The 19,919-nt window shown below is 39.3% G+C and overlaps 1 protein-coding gene across 1 annotated transcript; it reads right to left on the bottom strand.

The window, feature by feature from the left end:
* Window positions 1-5,081: 5,081 nt before the first annotated feature.
* Window positions 5,082-19,025, bottom strand: LOC141901574 (visual system homeobox 2-like). Its single transcript, XM_074788942.1, has 5 exons — window positions 18,611-19,025; window positions 11,054-11,138; window positions 10,340-10,463; window positions 5,751-5,931; window positions 5,082-5,311 (listed from the first exon to the last, which is right to left on the bottom strand). Exons 1-5 carry the CDS (start codon window positions 19,023-19,025, stop codon window positions 5,082-5,084), a joined length of 1,035 nt encoding a protein of 344 aa, XP_074645043.1.
* Between the last annotated feature and the right edge of the window lie 894 nt (window positions 19,026-19,919).

The raw sequence follows: 19,919 nt of genomic DNA, 5'->3' as shown, positions 1-19,919 counted from the left end.
TAATTATCGCTCGTGACCGGAAGTTCAGACATGATACAATCGAGTTCTGACTGCAGTTTTCACTAATTACCAGCCACTGACCACTGGACGCGATTTTGAACGCTCGTATTAATTCATTTTGCTTCTAACTCGATAGTGTAGAATAGATGAGTGTTTTGCACTGTATCATGAGATCTATTAGCTATTTCTTCTATCTCCACAGGGAAATGAATAACCGCATGAAATTTGAATAAAGTATCCGCTTTTCGTCTGCTTTAGACCGGGGCTTTCGACCATGCGCTGGCGAACCTAGTGGATTCTCACTCGCCACATTAGTGGCATCCTCGTTGTCAGAGCTCCGTTGGATGAGAAAATGGATATTTCTGCAGGGTCGACAAAAACTACAATACAATTTCGCCAGTATTTTCTTGAAGATTCCAAATATTTGCCGCGTCTTTGCCGCAGTTGCCGCCGTCCGTTGATGTTTCAGATTCATCAATCGATTAAATCGCTCGCTTGTTTTTCGAACGATAATCAAAACTAGATATGAATAGGTCTATATACTGTACACATACAACGATCCGGTGATGGGTATGAATGATAACATATCCGACATTTTTTCTGTACTAGATTTTCCTGGGAACAGCTATAGTGTTTATATTCGTGGTTTCGGTTTCTCGACTAGCTCATTTTTAAGTCTCATAATTTGGTTCGCACTTCGCTCTTGCGTGATTCAAAGAACTGATACGTTTATATATACAAATTTCAGGCGGTGCCCGATAACTCTCGTGGGCCGGATAAAGATGTTTCAAAATCACATTTGCAACCAAGATTTGCAATAAAACGGACCAAGTTAGGGTAATAAATTATGATTGAATTTAATTGAACTCGATCGGCCTTCCGAACGGCGTGTCTTTTTCGCCACTTAGTTCGATCCAATGCTAACTTGAAAGCAGAATTTTGGAAATTTATTTTAAGAAAATAATCTATGCATTCTTTTGCAATTTGTTTATCTCATAGCACCTTAGCAACTTGTGTGTAGTTTCCATGACGCAGGAGATTCAGCTAAAGCAATTCATTAGAAGCTGAAACGTTGAATAATTCTGTATTTTGTCCAGTGGTGGATCCAGGGTCCATGGGGGTGCGGACACCTTCCCTAAAATTGTGAGGTCCCTTAAAGTTCCATCCTCAAATATTTCGGACTGAACATTTTCTGAATAAGGATCAAATTTATGATTGAACAACTGAAAAAATACCACAATTTTTGTGGCAATTAACTGTTTCACCAATTCTAGAAGATCTACAACATCATTGTGTATGTGAACAACGTAATTGCAGCGAAGTTTAGGAAAATGCCCTAAATTTCAGTGGGCACTCAATTTCCTTTGGACCCTAGATTCGCCCCTGATATTGGCCTTACCGAGTTCCGAGCTGTGCTTCTCTTTTTAGCTATATACTCTCTGCGTTGCACGATCTGTCGACTGTTTGAAAAACAGGCTGATGACCTGTTATACTACAAGACTCTGCAATCGTCTACTCCTGTAATCACGGTGATATAAAAGCATCTATGATTCACCCTTTGAGCGAGTCGATTGCTCGTTCGTTTTATACACCGTCAGAAGACTGTACTGAAGGTTTCAGTTATTTTTTTCTATTTCAAATGAAAGATTCGGAAATTGACGTCTAATTACTTCTTTTCAATGGACATTTAGCCGTCGGTTAGTAGGATCTTCATTCTTTTGTAAGGGCTGATTAGGAGAATCGTCGCCGCGGGTGCTGACGGATTTTTGCTGGTGGACGGGAGACGGTAGCGTCCTCGGCTGCGGGGCCGTGTTAATACGCCGCAAATCGCGAGAGTATTCGACTCGGATACGTGACGCGGTACCGGTAATTAAGACATAACTAACTCTATGCCGCCGGCGCGAGCTACTTATTCCTAGTTAGATAAGCATAAAGATCAGGTTTGCCCGTGTGGAAAAACTAATTAACCATCTGAAAATAGTGCTAGAGCATGATTTTTGTAAACTTTTAATTTCAGTAAGTCCTAATCAAGGCAATTGCGCCGAGTTCACAACAGCGCGAGGTGACAAGCTCTCGCAACGATATGAGGCCCCTTCGCAGCGATATAGTCATCTGCGAAAGAACGCCTTTGATTAGATTGTTTTCGCAACGCAAAAAGCCGAGCTAATGCAAATTTCAGACCTAATAACAACACGGGAAATATTTAATACGAGCGCGTTCTGTGGGACGGGAACATGTCGAATCGTTTATATTCGAGCGGCAATGTAAATATCAGAAAGGGAATCAAGCTGCCTCCCCGGATTTCGTACGCGTATGAAAACATATCCATTGACTGTCCATACACGTAGACAAGGTACTCGATCTTATCTTAAAGAACGGAATTTGATTATCATTTCGTGTATTTCGATAGGGTTTTTTGCCCGGAAAAACGAATCTTTTCGTGCAAAAGCGGAAAAAATAATGTAACACGCAGTGTATCCAGTTTCCATTTCGCTGCGATCGATGTCGGTGCCTCATTCGCGGCAAAACAGGCTAACTGAAATAAAACCGGACCCAGCTGGCCCGTGCCGAGAGAGGGGGTTTGGGGGTAGCGAACAAATACCCTAAAAGGTTCCTTCAAAAAGTCAGTGTGGATAATCTGGTGTTTTTATTTTGGAAAATGGAAAGTAATCAATTCCGTTAAAATGTTCAATTACTTGTATGATATAGCTGAATATTGGAGATGAATGTTTTAGATTTAACGTCATCAAAATTGTAATGATACATTGTTTAAGTAAAGGTTATCGGAAAAAAATCATAAGATGTTTCCTTTTTCAATAGGGAACGCGCCCTTTTTCACTGTTAAAATGTGCCGTTTTTCTAGAAATAGAACTGCCCCTAAAAAAAGCTCGGCACGCACTTGATCAATTCCGTATCGTGGTTAAGATGTCATTGTACGGTTATAACATTGGGCAAACGTTTTAAGTCTGAGTAGATGATTATTGGAAATGTTTTTTTTCAATTTTCTATTTCAATTAGAACCGGAAATGTAACCATTTAACTTCTCACTCAAACCTCGCCGCTGTTTCATCATTGGTTCTTATCGTCCCATAAAGCTTGCGTACCGTTGAAATCGTTTATCGATTACAATGGGGTAGAATGCAAGTGATGAATTCGCCGACAATTTTCGTTAGCGGTTCGTGCTGACCTAAGCCGCATGGAAAATCCTAACCCAAACGTTCTGAGATTTCAGGTGACCATGTCACTGGCAACACAATAGGAGTGGTAGCACGGTGAAATACATTTGTACTGCGCATAGTGGGTATCGCTGCGGGTATGTGCAATTCTATCCGGAGTCAAGAAGTCCAGGGTGGTTTCAAATTATATGGATCATTTGAAACACCGGTATAAGCCGGGCTTGCCTACGCGACGGCGCATTTCATTCACAATGGACGAACGCCAATTAAACTCATTAGATTGCTCAAAGTGCTGTGATCTACAGGATTTAATGAGCAAATTATTTGACAATGGCGTACGACCGTCATCTCGCATTAGCGTCATACCCTACGGAAACAGCCAGTCGCTATCCTGAGGATCGGTTGCAGCACTAGAAACCCGATAGCTTTGCCTTAAATAGCTTCTGATTATTGGTTATTCAGCTACCTGATATTGATATTCCAATCCGGTGGTCGTTATAGTCTAAATCTCTTCCTCATGATATCCTAAATCTACGTTTACACACTTATCTTGGATAATACCCGTATATTGTAGTCTAAACCTCCGTTTCCGATATCCATAAACCAACTTCCCACTATGATAAGCCTCATCAACATAAAACAACTCAAAGATTCTTTTAAATATCCAGATATCATTTATTTTTCCATTTATTTGTTCATTTCATTGGTTTTTTATTCTTCGATCCCAATACACTGATTGAATGGGCATAGGCACATAACATACAGATTACGTAATATATTTTACCCGTGTATACAACAAAAAAAACTTAGAATGTATAACCAATTGTGATTGGACTGCCATTTAAGCCGATATATACATGATGTTCCGATACATAGAGAATGATAAGTCAATTTATTTTGAATTACAAATTCGAGAATTTTTTCTTCATTTCGCAAAATTCCCATTGAGAGGGACATCGAATTGACAGTGCCGTATGGGGCCAAACAAACCCCGATTTGTGATATTTAAACATTATAAACAGAGAGCCAAAATATATATATGGCATTTTAGAGATTAAATTAATTCATTTTTACATTTTTGATACAGTAATAAAGTGCTTTTACTTAACGTAATGTTTAACATTTTAGGTGCAGTGTCTCAGTATCATCTCATCACAATACGCAAAACACCAAGAGGAGCTAGCCATTCCACATGTGAATAAGAAAATGACTTATCGAGTGATTAGCAGACTATAGAAAAGGAAGACTTCTCTAAAGTCTATGACTAAATCCCATTTAAAGCATCTACAATTACAACCCTATATATATCCCCAGGCAGTTTTTACCGTATTGATGAGCATTGTTTTCAGGTACAAATATACTATGATATGTATGATAGCTTACACAAGTAAAGGTTTTTGATTAGCTTGCTTATCTTCGCTACTGAGCAAATTTCTGTACTGGAAAAATTTGTGCTGTAACACGGCTTTTACACAAAATAAAGCTTAAAGAATATTTACAACTATCTGAACACATCACTATATATATGTATATATTTCAACGACCAAAATGCAACAAAAATGCTCATTATGAGACGATTTCTTTACGCCCAGCAGGCCCTATCTCTACATGTTCATGGAAAATGCATCTTTGTTGACAGTTATATACGCGACCACTTGTCATGGATACTGCAATGGTATAGATATTACACAACGTTTGTTAGATAAACAGGAAGTAGAATTTCGCGACTCGGTTTAAGTTACTTATCTCAACAACATCTTCCTGAACGACGAAAACCTGATGTTTCACCAGCCATTTGACGTTAAAAACATAAGAATTAGAGCCAGCGTTACTCCCGTATTGTTCACTTTTTCTTCGAATTGCACATGATTCCCCCAGAATTCACACTGGCCAAACGTTCGTATATCAGCTCGTTAGCGTCGACGTTAACGAAGCCAAGGGATCGTCTTTATGAGATGGGCCGCCGTGATGCAATGCCTCCTGCACTTTAGCGCTGTGTTCCTGGGCTTTAGCTCTCAGAATGGCGATGCTTTCCGATTTGAAATCGCCCTTCTCTTTGACCGGACTCTCGCTGCTGCTATCGCCGTCCACTTCCTTTAGTTTTTCGGACGCCTCCAATGATTTTCGATGCATCCCTGGAATTAATAGACATTACATATAGAAATATGATCGTCAAAACGAAAAATTATGATATTCATCATATTTCGTATCTCCAAGATTTCAATGCAATATGGCCGACGCGTTATCTATTCCAATGTGAAGGATGTGTATCTTGTATCGATTGAATTGAATTGACCGGCAACCAGTCTAGCCCCGATTTATTGATGACGCAATCCTCCCGAAAATGATTATCAAAATTTATCAAAAATTGAATAAGAGTCATGAAATATATCTAATTACAAAATAAACGGCAAAATTTGATATTGTATAATGGTTATTTTCAAATGTCACTTTTGATGACGTAGTGCACATCGATTCGCACAGAACCCCTCATATAACGCTAAATAGATATCAATGCATGTAAACATTATTATAACGATTTTTACGGCGTCGAAAATATTCAACATATCTTACCTAATAACCATGGAGCACAGTCTTTTTCTTCATCGCTAGAAGCAGCTTTGAGTATAGTTTCAGGAAGGGGCAACGAGTGGCGGACCATCGCACCATACAGACCATACTCGGCCATTATGCTGCTTTTGCCCCACTTTTTCTCCGTCTTACGCCATTTCGCCCTTCGATTTTGGTACCAGACCTATACGAATTAGACAAATTTAAAAACAACGCCATTAATGATAGTTCTCTTTATGGGAACATCTATGCATGTAAACCATTCAATCCATTAAAAATTCAATGGGGCCATCGCGATGTAGAAATGATGTTATTTAAGGGTTAAGCTTAGCCCGTATTTAAAAAATGCACTTAGATAATCAATGCAACGCACTCGAACTATATATTGATTGTTGGCGTAAAACGGGTCATCGTTTCAAACGCATGTGTTATCTATGATAATTAACCCATATAAAATAATAGACACACACACACACAGCCATAGATTTATTTTTCTCCATTCGAAGATCAGTTTCTCCGTGCGAAATAAAGAAAGGCTCCTCAAGCCCGCATGAGGAAGCATCGACATTTAAATGGAGCCGAGGATTTTACGTTTTCACGTTCGAAAGTGCGATAAATCCGTTTTTCAAAATGGCAAACAGAAAATCGTTATGACAGCCACGCTTTTATTGTACCGGAAGAATATCTATAACCGGAAATTGATTTTCTGTTAGCTGTTTTGATTCGGAACAGCGTTTTCAATTCAGCTTTTTACTTTTTCACTAATATTACAATATTTCATCGAATAAGCTACGCAGGGCATGGGAAATAAGAAGGCCAATTTCGTAATACGATACGGACGAGTGACGTTTGATGTCTAGATGCTTTGTTCCGACGATGTTGCTCCCGAGGCTGCCGCGTATCCGGTTCCCTGTGATACTGGTTGGCTGGTTTCTAAATTCATCTTGAATTCAAGCTTAAATTGGCTCTATTGAATACGAATCCACCCTTAAATCGAAATTCGACTAGATTTTCTACCATAAAACAACGACGACGTCAGATTTCTCCACCGCCACTATGAAAAGTCATCGATTCTGGATAGGATGTCGCACTGCCCTTCGGAAATTCTCAATGATAAGCTTTCTTCGGTTTGTTTGTCTTTTAGTCATTGTATCAATATATCAAACTATATCAATACTCGACAGTGCTCGGCCTAATGCTTTCCCACAAATAACATCGACACGACAAAAGCGATTTTATAGAGATTCTTGTTTTCACGAGTCGCCATCTTGAGCAGCATATGTTTCTTTTCACGCACCTCGCCAAGGAGAGTATACATACACCGAATTTCTATTCACCGATTTCCATGGGGACACCATTCATGCGACCAGGCCATTGGGTACGTTTAGCTTTGTTTCAGCACACTTTTCAGCGAGGCTTCCCCCCTCTGTGCTATCGTCGAGAGTCATGTTGAGACATTGAAAGCCGTAACGGTTCAAAAAACTCGGCGCTATTTACGTCGCTAACACGCGATACTCGCAGTATAGGACATTCGCAACGCTTCATCCGCGCTGTCATTTTGTTTACTTATGAAATTAATGCTTTATTTTATCGATACCTGACTATATATGTATATGCATATAGGAAACAAAGTGAGTGAAGTGTTTGATTGACGTATTAAGTTCCGAATACAGCAATTAAAAACCCTCTGAGAGGAATTAATGCCACTTTCCGCGACAAAAGGTTATTCTATGAAGCACATACTATATAGCTCTTCAGATAAGATAATATAGTTAAGCTCTGTGGGAATTGATCACGATTTACTGTCATTCATCGAGAGATTTCACAATTTTTGGATTTGATTTTCCATGTATAGATGAAACTTCCACACCAAGGAAACTAATGCACTTGTAGTCAGTTACGCATTATAGCTTTATCCCCCGTGTAGTACGGTAACCGGAAATCAGCCCGCTTTTCAGTTATCGACGAATCCTCGATAAAACGAACATAACCAAGATACCAGCGTGCGTATATCATTGGCTGGAAAATTGTCGGATGATGAGCTTTAAACACCTGACTGACTTTTCGCGCAATTAAATGATTCTTCCTTAAATGTCCTATCAAATAAACGTTAATAAGTAGATGGTGAATTCGCACCTTTCGGCTTCGTTGCTTGTCCCGTTTAGTGCATATATAGTTAACAAGAAATAGGTGTTTGTAGAAGCAATTTTCGCTTCGGTTGCCGAGCCGAGTACGATGGTCGGAACAAACAAAACGACATGATGTCTGATACCGTTATTTGCGTCGTTTATGACAATATCATATTATCAACGACGAATAATGTTGATAAATCGACACCCAAAACATCGCAATTTAATGACGGCCATTTTCACATTGTGCGTCGGGCAATCGCCAGAGGCCTTCGATAAATTACCGTTGCATCGAGCCGTACCTTACGCTCCCCTCAGGGCATGTAACGGGATAACAAGGACAGAGGCGGTATGTGGCCATGAAGTGGCCATAGGAGCGAGCGTGGCCCAATGAAATATTTACTTCGGCACATAGACATAGAGCTGAAAGATGGCCCCAAACGAAAGGGTTCCGCACAAATAGCCTCCATGGATTAATATTCCTTAGGAATGGGTTTGAATACTATTCTAGCCTTTCATAGAGATGGTATGAAACATCTCGGACTATTATTTTTACAGCTAAAAATAGGCCCAAACAACTCTGACTGGATGAAACATTCTAAGTCAAAATAATAGTGTCTACAGATGGACGGACCGACCGATGCAAAAATTTTGACATCATATAATCATGATATTATTTGCCACTAAATATGCTCTCGGGAACAAACAGCTTTTTCAAATGTGCACCAAGCACACAATTACTGACTGTCCCGCGCGTGTTTGGGCATTGTTCATTTTTCAAAATGAAGACCGGTGGGAGGGACGACAAAGGCTCCAGTCCAAATTGGTCAGTAATAAGCACCAACTAGCTGACTGGTGATTATCCATTGAAACCTACTAACAAGCTTGAGAATTAATTCAAACGGAGTCAAAAGGTGTAGGAATATGGAAATATCGTGCACAAAATCCTCCACCTGGTCATCCCGGGTCCTTTATGCTGAACTGTTATCTCTCTTAACGGTTAGAGAGAGGTTGTTGGCATGTTTGTGAATAGCTCTGATTGAAAATCGGGAAGAAAAGACATTGCATGACGAGAACGTCCGGATTATGGCGAATGTACACGAATGTCATTATAATTGGATCACACCGTACGTTATTAGCTATTAAACCGGAGTCAAAAATGTACAACCACGAAGGACCTCGACGAAGAGTCACACTGAGATAATAACCTCCTAATTGTTCGGTTTATTAATGGTTATGCGTCGCAGAAAAGAATGTTCTTTTCAAATCGTCAAATTGACAGACATTTCTATATGGCAGTCTAATTCGTTAGTCTCCGTAACTGTTGTGCTCCCGGGAGGCCCTCGTCTCGTCCTCTACAGGTGGACTACTCCGACACACAGCTCCGCTAATACGGCCCAAATACGTCAGCCACAAGTTGACAATCAATCCAATAACTTAACAAAGCGCAAGTTCTCAATGGCGAACATTTTTTTCAAAAACCAATCGTTAACAGCGCAATACGACTGTAACGATACGTTTTACTTGCATACTGAGAAAATTATACGTCTATCCCTGATAAAATTTGTAATGAAGATCGCGTCCGAATGCGACAATCGGATGCCCGGGTATAAAATTGCGAGAAATTATGTTCGAAGCGAGATTTAGATTTCGATAAGATAACAAAACTGAGAAAACACGCACTTATTTACCCCTTCAAATCGAAATGTAAAAGACGCCACGATTTTTTGGGATGAACCGAAGTTCACTCACAAGACAGCTTCGCAGGTCAATGCTGAAATTGGCTTTTTAGATGTGTATTAACGAATATAATGAATGAACCAATTGGAGATACGTTGCATTGAAATCGGAAATTGGGAATGGGATACGTCATAACAGAATATCTTAACCAAGTGATATTACAATAAGACAATTTCCCAAAAAAATTATGGGCATTCAGCCTCTTGTTGTGGGAAAATATTTCATGATATTCAGCCTATAAACTCAGGTGAAATACGTGTTTGTAACAGTAACGTAATACAAAATTAATTGGTTGATTTTGAATCAAAGCTGCATCAAATCGTGCGCACCATAGTAATTCAATATGGCCACCAAGCGTCCAAATTACAGCATAATAGCAGAGTTAATAACAATCATCGATTTATATGAACATGGATTAGTCCATTAAAGCATTCCAGATGCACTTAATGTTACTCATGTAATCCCGATGCTTTAGAGATATTCTCTGGTATTCGTGATGTGTCTGTGTTCTAACCCGGGGGTCGTGTGCAACAGTGCGGGGGGTTAAGATTTCTCGGTATTCGTGGGAATCGGGTGCATCTTCCGAAACGAGAAAATACCGGATTTTTACGAAAAGGTCGAGCACTGTTCGTAAACCTAGCCATTTCGTGAAGTTACGTTGAGGCTCGTTCGGAAACGCTAGCGCAGACAAAACTATTTCAATCAATTGTGAACAATTTTTACCTGTATACGGTCTTCTGGTAGATCGGTTTTCAGAGACAAAACCTCCCTCGCGTACACGTCGGGATAATGAGCATCTTTGAACGCCTTTTCCAATTCCTCCAGTTGGTAACTCGTAAAGATTGTCCTTGAAAATGAAATGATATCGTAAAGGATATTGTACTCAAAGAGATAAACAATGATCAGAAGCATTCATTTCGTTTAGGCAAATGCACAGATACATAGCTAGATCAGAATGAACTTCAATCAGATCGGATTTACGGCCAATAATTGGATGCGGATGAAGAAAAAACGTATTCACTCTGGTGTTTACAGGCTCTAATCTAAAATCAGTTTTACACAAAGGAATTATCTGACGTTCTTTTTATTGTTTGTTTGTGTGGTACAATAATACATGCACTGTTATTCTTTATTCCAACTGTATTTAGGGCTTTAAGGGTATTTAGAGGATTATACATATATATACCACGACGGTACCGGATATTTCCCACGCATTTTCGGTTGGAAAGAATTTGTCAGCGGCTAAAAATGTGCTCAACGAGTTCATCGGGCGAGAAGGGATGCAACTCTAATTGGTACTTCAATCTTATCTCTGGTACCAATTACTATCGATTGGTCATGCACGGTACCGCCGGAAGTCGATGTACACTTCAGCGCTACTCCACTAGAAGATTTCTAATCGACAACGAACTCTTGATATCTGATTGTAATCATTACCTGTGACGTCTCTTCTTCTTTTTTCGTTTGCAGCTGGTGCCTGGCGGTAGAAACCCGGTTCGATCTACGCTACAGTCATCTAAGTCTGTAAGAAACAAACAAGTCAAACACCGCCATTAGATATAATAACTAACCGAAGACATCAGTATTGATTTCCAAAAAGTGTGTTGCAGATGTTGTCGTATAACGTTTACTGAATGCGTGTGGCTAAAATGGAAAACAATTAAGCCTCCATTAATACGTAGATTTTGTCGGGTTTATTGGGTATTACTTTACGTAAACATGTGGAATCCAAACGTACGAAATGTTCTAGTCCGAATTGGCGCGTGTGCATATTCGAATAATCCCCCGATCGCACATGTATCTAATACGATTTGTGTACTCCCTGATTCCTCTTTCTTCCCGCTAGCCCTGGCTGCCCCATGACGCCTAATCCCACAGAGTCGAACATCTCTGCTATATGCTACTCAAATTCCGCAGATAGTTTACTGTGTTTTATAGTCTTACGATGTTACGATTTAAGTACTCAGTGTTGTTGAAATGAACTTAAAATAAACTAAATGCCAGTACGTTCGGTCACTGAAACCACAATGAATTAAGTTCTCAAATAGTTTATAACATCAAGAATAAAGGGAAAAATCACTCAACAACCGCACGAGTTTTAGTAATTCATAAGTTATTTTCATAGTTCATTAATATCCATCCTTCGCCTGACCACTAAATATTTTCACGATGCCGTGATATGTTTCTTTGTCATCGCCTTTTCTGACATAGTGTGTAGCTAGTAAATCAATGAAAACATGGAGGGAAAACAATCAATATTGATCGTCCTCGTTCAAAGCAGAAGTAATCGCTTATTCATTTATTTGTGCTGCTCAAACTAAACGGTTATCGAACGTATTATGTACGAACGTGGGTTTGAACAATCATTCGTAGACTTATATATACATCTTAAATATGTACTTTTCTTGTTTGTTGGTGACACATGTCTAAATCTATGATTTTGCTGAGATAGATATGCAGTTAGGAAAGTGGTACATGTCAAAATAGAATTTGCTATTTCGTTAGCTGCTTAATTAGATAGTTTAATTCCTTTGAATCCCAAAAATAGCTAACATCGGTAAATTGAGAAATTTAGGTTAATTAATGTATATGTAGTCTGGTATCCGGCAAAATGTATCATAATTTTTGTAGAATTTCATATACTTTTTTTTTAAATTCCCTCAACCCACTGAGCGCCACGCGCGCATGGCATTATTACGGGTTCAATGTTTCTTGGGAGAGGAACCTCATAATATGAGTATATTATACTGAATTCATATACTGAAACGTTATACTTTTGTAAATAAACTCGAGAATACGATATGCTAAGATGACGTATTAATCTTAAAATATCGAAATCCATTACAAAATCCAAAATGCACACAAATTTGGGATTGTATCTCATACGAAAAGCACGCGTTTTTTCGAAGCTATTCGATGTTGCAGTGACGAAATAATCGCACTCAAGCCGTGTGTTGCGCATTTACAGAATTAGCGATCTGTTAAAGAGGTTCTTTTCACGCCTCTGGTCTTCAGGGAAATCCCAGTAATTGCTGTTTAATGCATCGACGGCTTGGATTTCCGCTGTCAGACCGGCGAAACGCGTCGATCGTCTAATTCCGCAATTTTTCGAATCATTTTACGCCGCAAGCGTACGACGCGTTAATTTGCTTCCAATGAGCCGAGATAAAGACAGTGTCGCAGACGCGTTCGGCTCGATCTTGCCGTATCTCGACCGTTGTTCGGCGTCTAGTTACGTTCGGCGTCTATCGGTAAGGTTTTTGTGACCTTAAAAAGAAAAATAATGGCCACTTCATTCGTCTCGGTACCTTTTGGCTATCGTTTAATGACGTTCGTACTTTTTGATGCGCGATAGCTTTGAATTTTTCACCCCGACGCTCCTGCTCTATGAAGTATGAATGTAGAAAAAATAATTTCAAGAATTATGATATCCAATTAGACAGAATCGGCCCCAGAAACGAATATTGCGCCTTGGCACTTGGGTGCAGGCGTTAGATAATTCTCGTTAAGTAATTTTCTATCAATAAAGTGTCCGTTTTACAGTTGAACGTTCTTCTAATTAAATTGGCCGTCAAATATAAAGACCGATTTCGTCGTTTCGGCGATAATCATCATTAGCGAGTGCGAAAATACTAACACGCAATGTTATAGTTTATGACATCATAACCTGACACGATCGTCTGTCAGTTCGCTAATCCTGGTCATGCCACGAAAGTGGTGATTATTTGATAGGTGATGGAGAACGATGGTTATTACAGTCGCCGGCGAGTGTGTGCGCACCGTTTTCTTTTCTCACTCATCCCGTAAGTGCTACCAGCCGCCGCTAAGCCGATTTAGCGAATTAAAACGGAATCGCTCGTGTAGCGGCTTAACTTTTCGTTCCACGTGCGTGGATACTAGAACTGAAAAAGTAACAAAATCGCCGAGAGGAGGTCGACAAGTTATTTATTCAAAAATCTAAGTCTCTTACAACAACCTAGACAACCAATTTGCTAAGAAAGCTACTACACAGTGTCTGTGTATAATAGCGCGGAGTATTTCGCTACTCAACATTTAGTATTTTGTTATGCGACGAATTATGAAGCATTTCGTTCAAAATGCGTTGTTGTTAAGTCATCGTTTCTTTTGTCGAAATACACATTTTTCGATTGTTAGTCGAACAAACAGATTTTTGGAGTAGGAAAAAAGCATAATACAATCAGCGTAACATAATAACAGCGCTAGCCTGCCTGGTCCGCATGCTCTATATGAAATAGCTATTAAGATTATTCGTGACAATCGTTTGAGTGTCGAATGACAGCTACTGTTATAGCAAAGACTATTTCGCAAATCATCACCACGGTAAACTGACATTCTATGAGACCTTTTTTTGTAGTGAAATCATTGTATATTTAGAAGTGCATCTCGTATAGCGTTGTCGAAGAGAGATGCGATTGAACTGACACACCGTATGACTAGTCCGTCGAATTTAAACGAAATTACGTTTCTTATTCATCGACATATGGAATGGAACAAGACGTCGCGACAAAGCATATTAACAATAAAAAGAGTTCAAATTTCGAATGTTTTTTTTATATTCAAACTCTACTGCGTTCTATCATAATGGTAATTTCAAACCTATTCGATGAGACTGATGTTAGAACTATGGTCGTGTTTTAACGTGTGTATACATACATATACAAAAACGAGAATATCGTGTATAATACACGGATGATTTTCTTTTGCCGGGGAACCCACCTCGGCATCATATAATACATGAGCAAGTCCTGGTATGCGACTCGGGCTATTGAGTATCTTTTCATAACATCTTTTCTGTTATCTCGACCTAGCATCTAATTTAAACCGAGATATCAGCGATAAGCTATGCGAGATAAATGCTTTCCTCGGATAAGAATGCGGCTTTATCGGCAATGAAAACGTTTGCTGAGTGCTGTTCTTTCGATGGAACAGGGAGGTGGGTAGAATGTCGGTTGGTAACCGAGTCCGCGAACTGCTGGATACCGCCGAATTGGTACTTCCAAATTACACCCCTGACCGATGTATCGAAGATCTTATCGCCGATGAAATATTACTTATGATTTCCCGATTCCGAACGGATTCGACATCCGGGTTCCGAAAAACATCTCTTCGTCGAAATAGCACCGCGTGACCGTTAAACACGACGAGAATCGACACCCAATTTATGTGTCAGAGTTACTCAACAATATTTACGGATTCACGCTGAGAAAATCATTTTCTAATTATCTCTTAATTAAGCCACGAATTGAACCGCAATTTTGACATCGGCTTAATTGAATGGTCACCGATTTCACTTCCCCGCCTACACCTACTTTAAGCGTTTCCGTTACCAATGCGAATTTACCTGCTATAGAGCACCTGACACAATTCCAATCCCCGCGGAGACGCGACTACAGATTACGCAACTATTTAGTTAACATTAATTAACAATAATTGCCGGCCCTTGTTTCTGAGCATGCTATTAATATCGTTGATGTGCCTCTTATGAAAAATATCTTCCCACTCAAAAGCAATGCAGACAATTATCATTGGCAGCCTATAATCGTTTATCGCTTGGTATCCGTGTTATTAATTTGAATCGAATGAACAACACAAGCAAATTAGTAACTCCTTAATGATAAAAGACGAGAGGATCTATCGAACTGTCGAACATTTTTAGTCAAAGATAACGTGGAGACCTTTTCAGATTTCTTACAAATAAGAATTTTAGTATATTTATGTTTGAGGTCATTCGAAGACATATACATATCAATCTGCTTTAATGAAAGGATTTAAAGATTCTTAGAGTAGCCGTGTTAACCGGGTGTAGAATAGATAACGAGACAAGTAGTACTATAATATGTTAACTATCTATTTGACGCACGAGCTTGCAGGATTTAGGGATCGTCTGATCTGATCTATTCCGAGGTAGGCCTACGCTTAATGAATCGCAAAGAAATATGCAAAGAATGAATTTCGAATAACCGGACATGAACTTAGATTTGAAATTTCTCGTATATTCAAGCGCGTTTCCGTCGTCGGGTCCGGTTGATTCGTTCGTGACAGAAACTCCCAGGGTGTGAATTAAACCATAACGCGCTAATTGATTAATGAATGCATTGTGTACTATATTCCCCGCGCGCGCGAGGAAGGAGCGCACGAGGAGCCCCTGCCACCGCCCTTGAATTATGCATTTCGCTCCGGACCGATCGCCATCGTCTTCCACTCGGTTGGCATCATAATAGATCGCGAAACGAATAACGGCGCGTATATAACGCCGCTAATAATAACGTTACGCGGAAATTGGCAAAATAGGACAATTTAATTAAGCATTGCTTGTGAATATCAATTGGCAGTGCCTTGTTGCTCGTTAAAAGCTAATATTATGTAGACGCGCTCGCAGAGATTCGCGTCTGAACGAAACGATGATACGATATACTATCGCCATATCAGCCCGATTAACATTAATATTGTCATCATCTATAACCTTTGTTTTATCGCCTTACAACGCGTTGCGTTCAACACTGAATCTGTGCATGGACGAGAAAACTGACTTGAAAGTTTATTGATACCTTGAAAAATAACACATATATTGCCTGATATTGTCGACAATGCATAATATGATATAAATCCGGTTATATTAAGAATCAATTAAGTAATTTTGTAATCGAATGTTGATAATTAAATTGAACTGACCGGCAACCAGTCTAGCCCCGATACATTGATGACGTTGTGCACATCCTCTCATCAAAATTTATCAAAAGGAAAATAAGAATTATGAAATATATTTGATTTCAAAATAAGCGCCAAAATTCGCAATTGAAATTGTTATTTCGAAACGCCAATATTGATGACATAGTGCGCATCAACTCACACAAATCCCTTGAATAACACATAAGTATCAATGTATATAAACATCACTGTAACGGTTTTTACGGCGTTAAAAATGGTTTAATGCGCATCCATGCAGCACTACAACAAAAAATGTAACTTAAGTTGCCATAGGAGAATAGAAGACAGGTATAACCTTTTTATAATAATGTCGAATTCACCTTGTCATATAGTATTGGTTCGATCGTTAATGCGGATGGAATGGTCCTGGGCCTTCCCTCCTCATGAAGATCACAGTGCTCTTTGTATCTCTAGTTTATAGATTTCTTGCGAAAAGATAGAACTTATATACAAAGCTTCATTTTTCTATCCCCTTCGGGCTTCAGTAGAAAAAAAAACAGTGATAGAAAACTTTCACTTTGATGATGAGTTACTATCATATACAATAATGCTAATATTTTGCTAGGTATTTGGCTATTTTATCTGAAATTAAATATTTCCTGTTGAAATCCACAAACTATTATTGACATATTTACTATCGGGATTGAATATGAATTTTAACTTTTGGAACTTGGTACGGAAAGATTCCGAAACAGTATTGTCGTTAATGATATGTCTTCTTTTATGAATTCTTGCTTTTTAAAAATGATCTCAGCGCTCAACGGAACTTAGAAATACATTTGCAAACAAATTGTTCAAATAATGCTTTACGTGCGGATGATTTTTTCCAAAAATGAACAAGTGAGAATTCTAGCTGAAATAGATTACGAACTAGTTGGAATAATGTTAGTCTCATTGTCAATTCCAAGATTTCTATTATTGTACATGGTCCAGTTCCACAATTCCGAATTAAGATTTAACTCTGAGTTAACTCATTGAAAATGAACTAACTTTAACTCTGAGTTAACTCTAACTCACAACTGTGGAACTGGGTCCATGATATCATATAAATGTAATTGTTTCTTATTGAAATGTAAACTTAATGACGGAATATTTTGTTTTTATTGAGTCTTGCTATAAGATATATATATATATAAATTGAGCAATCAAAAATGAATAAGTGATAAATTAAGCGTTAAATGTGTCACGACGATTTCGTCATTTTGCGGTTGTTGCGCAGATTTCCTTTTGCCGGTAACAGATGGTTAAGATTTCTCGAGTGGTTTCTGTTCGTACTTACTTCGCGGTGTTTATTCTCCAATATAATGATCGCGGTTGCCACTTGAATTTTCACTAGATCAATTTAATGAGGAATCCGTGTTTGCCGATAATATGTTCGACACATGGTTATCGGAAGAATAAACTCATTAGTAGTTATGATCTTATATACGCGTAAATAATGTAAGAAAGTGGCGAGGACGCAGGAAGATTGTCTGCGTTTTGACCCGGTCCATGAGAAGACACAAGGAACACCGTCGTTTTTCGTCGAATAACCACAATACTACGTGGTGAATTGATAATAAATATATGCGCAGCTATTTATCAATTAAGTAATGTTGTGAAATATATTGAAATCGACGAATTGAAAGACACGCTGTCGCGGTCTCTGACTACAAGTGGTATGAATGGTCTACGTTTATAGTAAAATAGAAATAAGACAAAGATGCCCGCGTCAAGAATTTACTTTGGAAATTCTCGGCTGACCCGTAAAAATGAAAATAAGGGAACCGTTTGCACAAAATGCAAAATTAAATCTAAATCGCAATATTCGAATCCATAAATGGATGATTGTGGAATCGCTTTTCAAGTTTTACAGTTAAAGAATGCGCTATGAAATGGATGAAGTATTTCGTACGGGATTGGATTAAATCGAAGCCAAGAAAACATTCTGCGCGTTGTGCGGAATGCGAAAAGTTTTATAAAAAAACCTGAGAAATGTTTAGATGTTTTTCCCTAATTAAGACAATTTTTAAGATTTTCTTATGTGCGAAGAAAATGCTGCGAAGATTATATTCTTCACTTGGTTTTTCATCGAATGGTTTGGTTCAATTGATTCTCCTCGTATTCATTCACGAAAACCGTCAATTTTCCGCTAATGAAAATCAATGTAAAAAATCAATCGAGGGACGACTTTTGTTGAATATCCTAATTAAAAAGCAATCTTATAATCGCTAATTATCGATTTAGAGGGAGAGAGATGAAATGCGTGAATAAAAAACCAATTACCTGATGTTGGTGTCAAAGCGCACGCTCTGTTGTCATTCGACCAGTTCTGACCACCAAGGCCCATCGCCGTTACTCCAGCACCCGAGTCGAACCGGGGAAAACTCATCAACCCGCCCGGTCTCCATGACGAATAGGACGTAGCCGCTGAAACCGCACTGCAAAAATTCGCTCGATTGTCGTTGACTTGCGGCATATTGCCGAAACTTTGCAATCCGTAACTCGGCGGGTTCGTATTTGCCATCGGGCCGATATTGCCTTGGCATTGATTTTGTCCGATTCCCAACAGTTCCTGTATGGCGAACGACGACCGCTGTTGCATCGGCTGCGCCGAGGCGTAATACCTCTGCTGGGGCCCCAAAAAATTCTGCGAGCTACCCATAGACAGCGGCGGCAGGCCGTTCATAACTGAATTCATAGTTGTTTTAGTAACGTTCGTATTTTCGCTGGAGTTACTATAGACTACTACTGTACACCGCTCGACACACCGTTCCACTGAAGTTGAACCTAATTGTCGACGAGTCCCGCTAATTTTTCGACGTCGCGAAGCTAACCAAAGAATCTCAGTAACAAGTCGTAAGGATAACTAGTCTCGATGTTATGGGTCGTTGCAATCTAAGTCCGATATGTATCTGGCTTGTACATGATAATTGGCTATTGTTTGTTCTCTTGTTTCCTCCCATCGGTATTGCTTATGAATAAATCACGGCTGTCAATCAAAATCGCTACGTAATGGCCGATTCAGCCAACCCAATCCTAAGACGGCTCGCGCGCGCAGTCGATCTCCGAGCGTGAAAACCTGATTCCTAAATGGCTTCCCAGCAGCGCGCTATTTTCTACCGAACAGAAACGGCTTAATTCAATTGAAGAGCGAATAATCCGAGGTACAGCGGGGTTCGTACTGATAGAAACTGTCACCGTCCGAACCATTTAAAGAAACGCGCTGGCGGAATTAGCATCAAAATTGTATTTATTCGACAAAAGACGTAATTACTAATCTTCGCAACATATTCTAGACGACAAAATACAAATTACCACTTCTGAATTGCTTCCAATTGAGAGGGAATAGGCTAACAAAAACGGAACGTACAACGTTCTGTGCGACAGAGTTCGATGACTGATTTACAACGCAAATGTAGAACATCGTGGCGGGGAGCTAGAGGACAGACAAACAGACGCATCTCGACAAAACCGAACCCTCGTGGACAAAGGAAAACGTCTCTCTATGTAGCATCCCGGTTAGGAAATAATACAAAAAATGATTGCATCACGATTCAATCGAATAGAATGATTCCAAACATTGATAAAACGC

The sequence above is a fragment of the Tubulanus polymorphus genome, chromosome 1 (genome assembly GCF_964204645.1).
Source record: "Tubulanus polymorphus chromosome 1, tnTubPoly1.2, whole genome shotgun sequence".
Taxonomy (NCBI): Eukaryota; Metazoa; Nemertea; class Palaeonemertea; order Tubulaniformes; family Tubulanidae; genus Tubulanus; species Tubulanus polymorphus.
Note: the sequence above shows the minus strand (reverse complement) of the source record. Positions and strands in the feature narration are given on the sequence as shown.

Bases quoted from the DNA above. Each gene is read 5' to 3' on its own strand.
- LOC141901574 (XM_074788942.1), bottom strand. From the start codon at position 19,025: ATGAATTCAGTTATGAACGGCCTGCCGCCGCTGTCTATGGGTAGCTCG. The intron at 10,464-11,053 runs GTAATGATTACA...TTCATTTTCAAG, and splicing joins AAGAAGAAGAGACGTCACAG to GACAATCTTTACGAGTTACC. The intron at 5,312-5,750 runs GTAAGATATGTT...TATTAATTCCAG, and splicing joins CTGTGCTCCATGGTTATTAG to GGATGCATCGAAAATCATTG.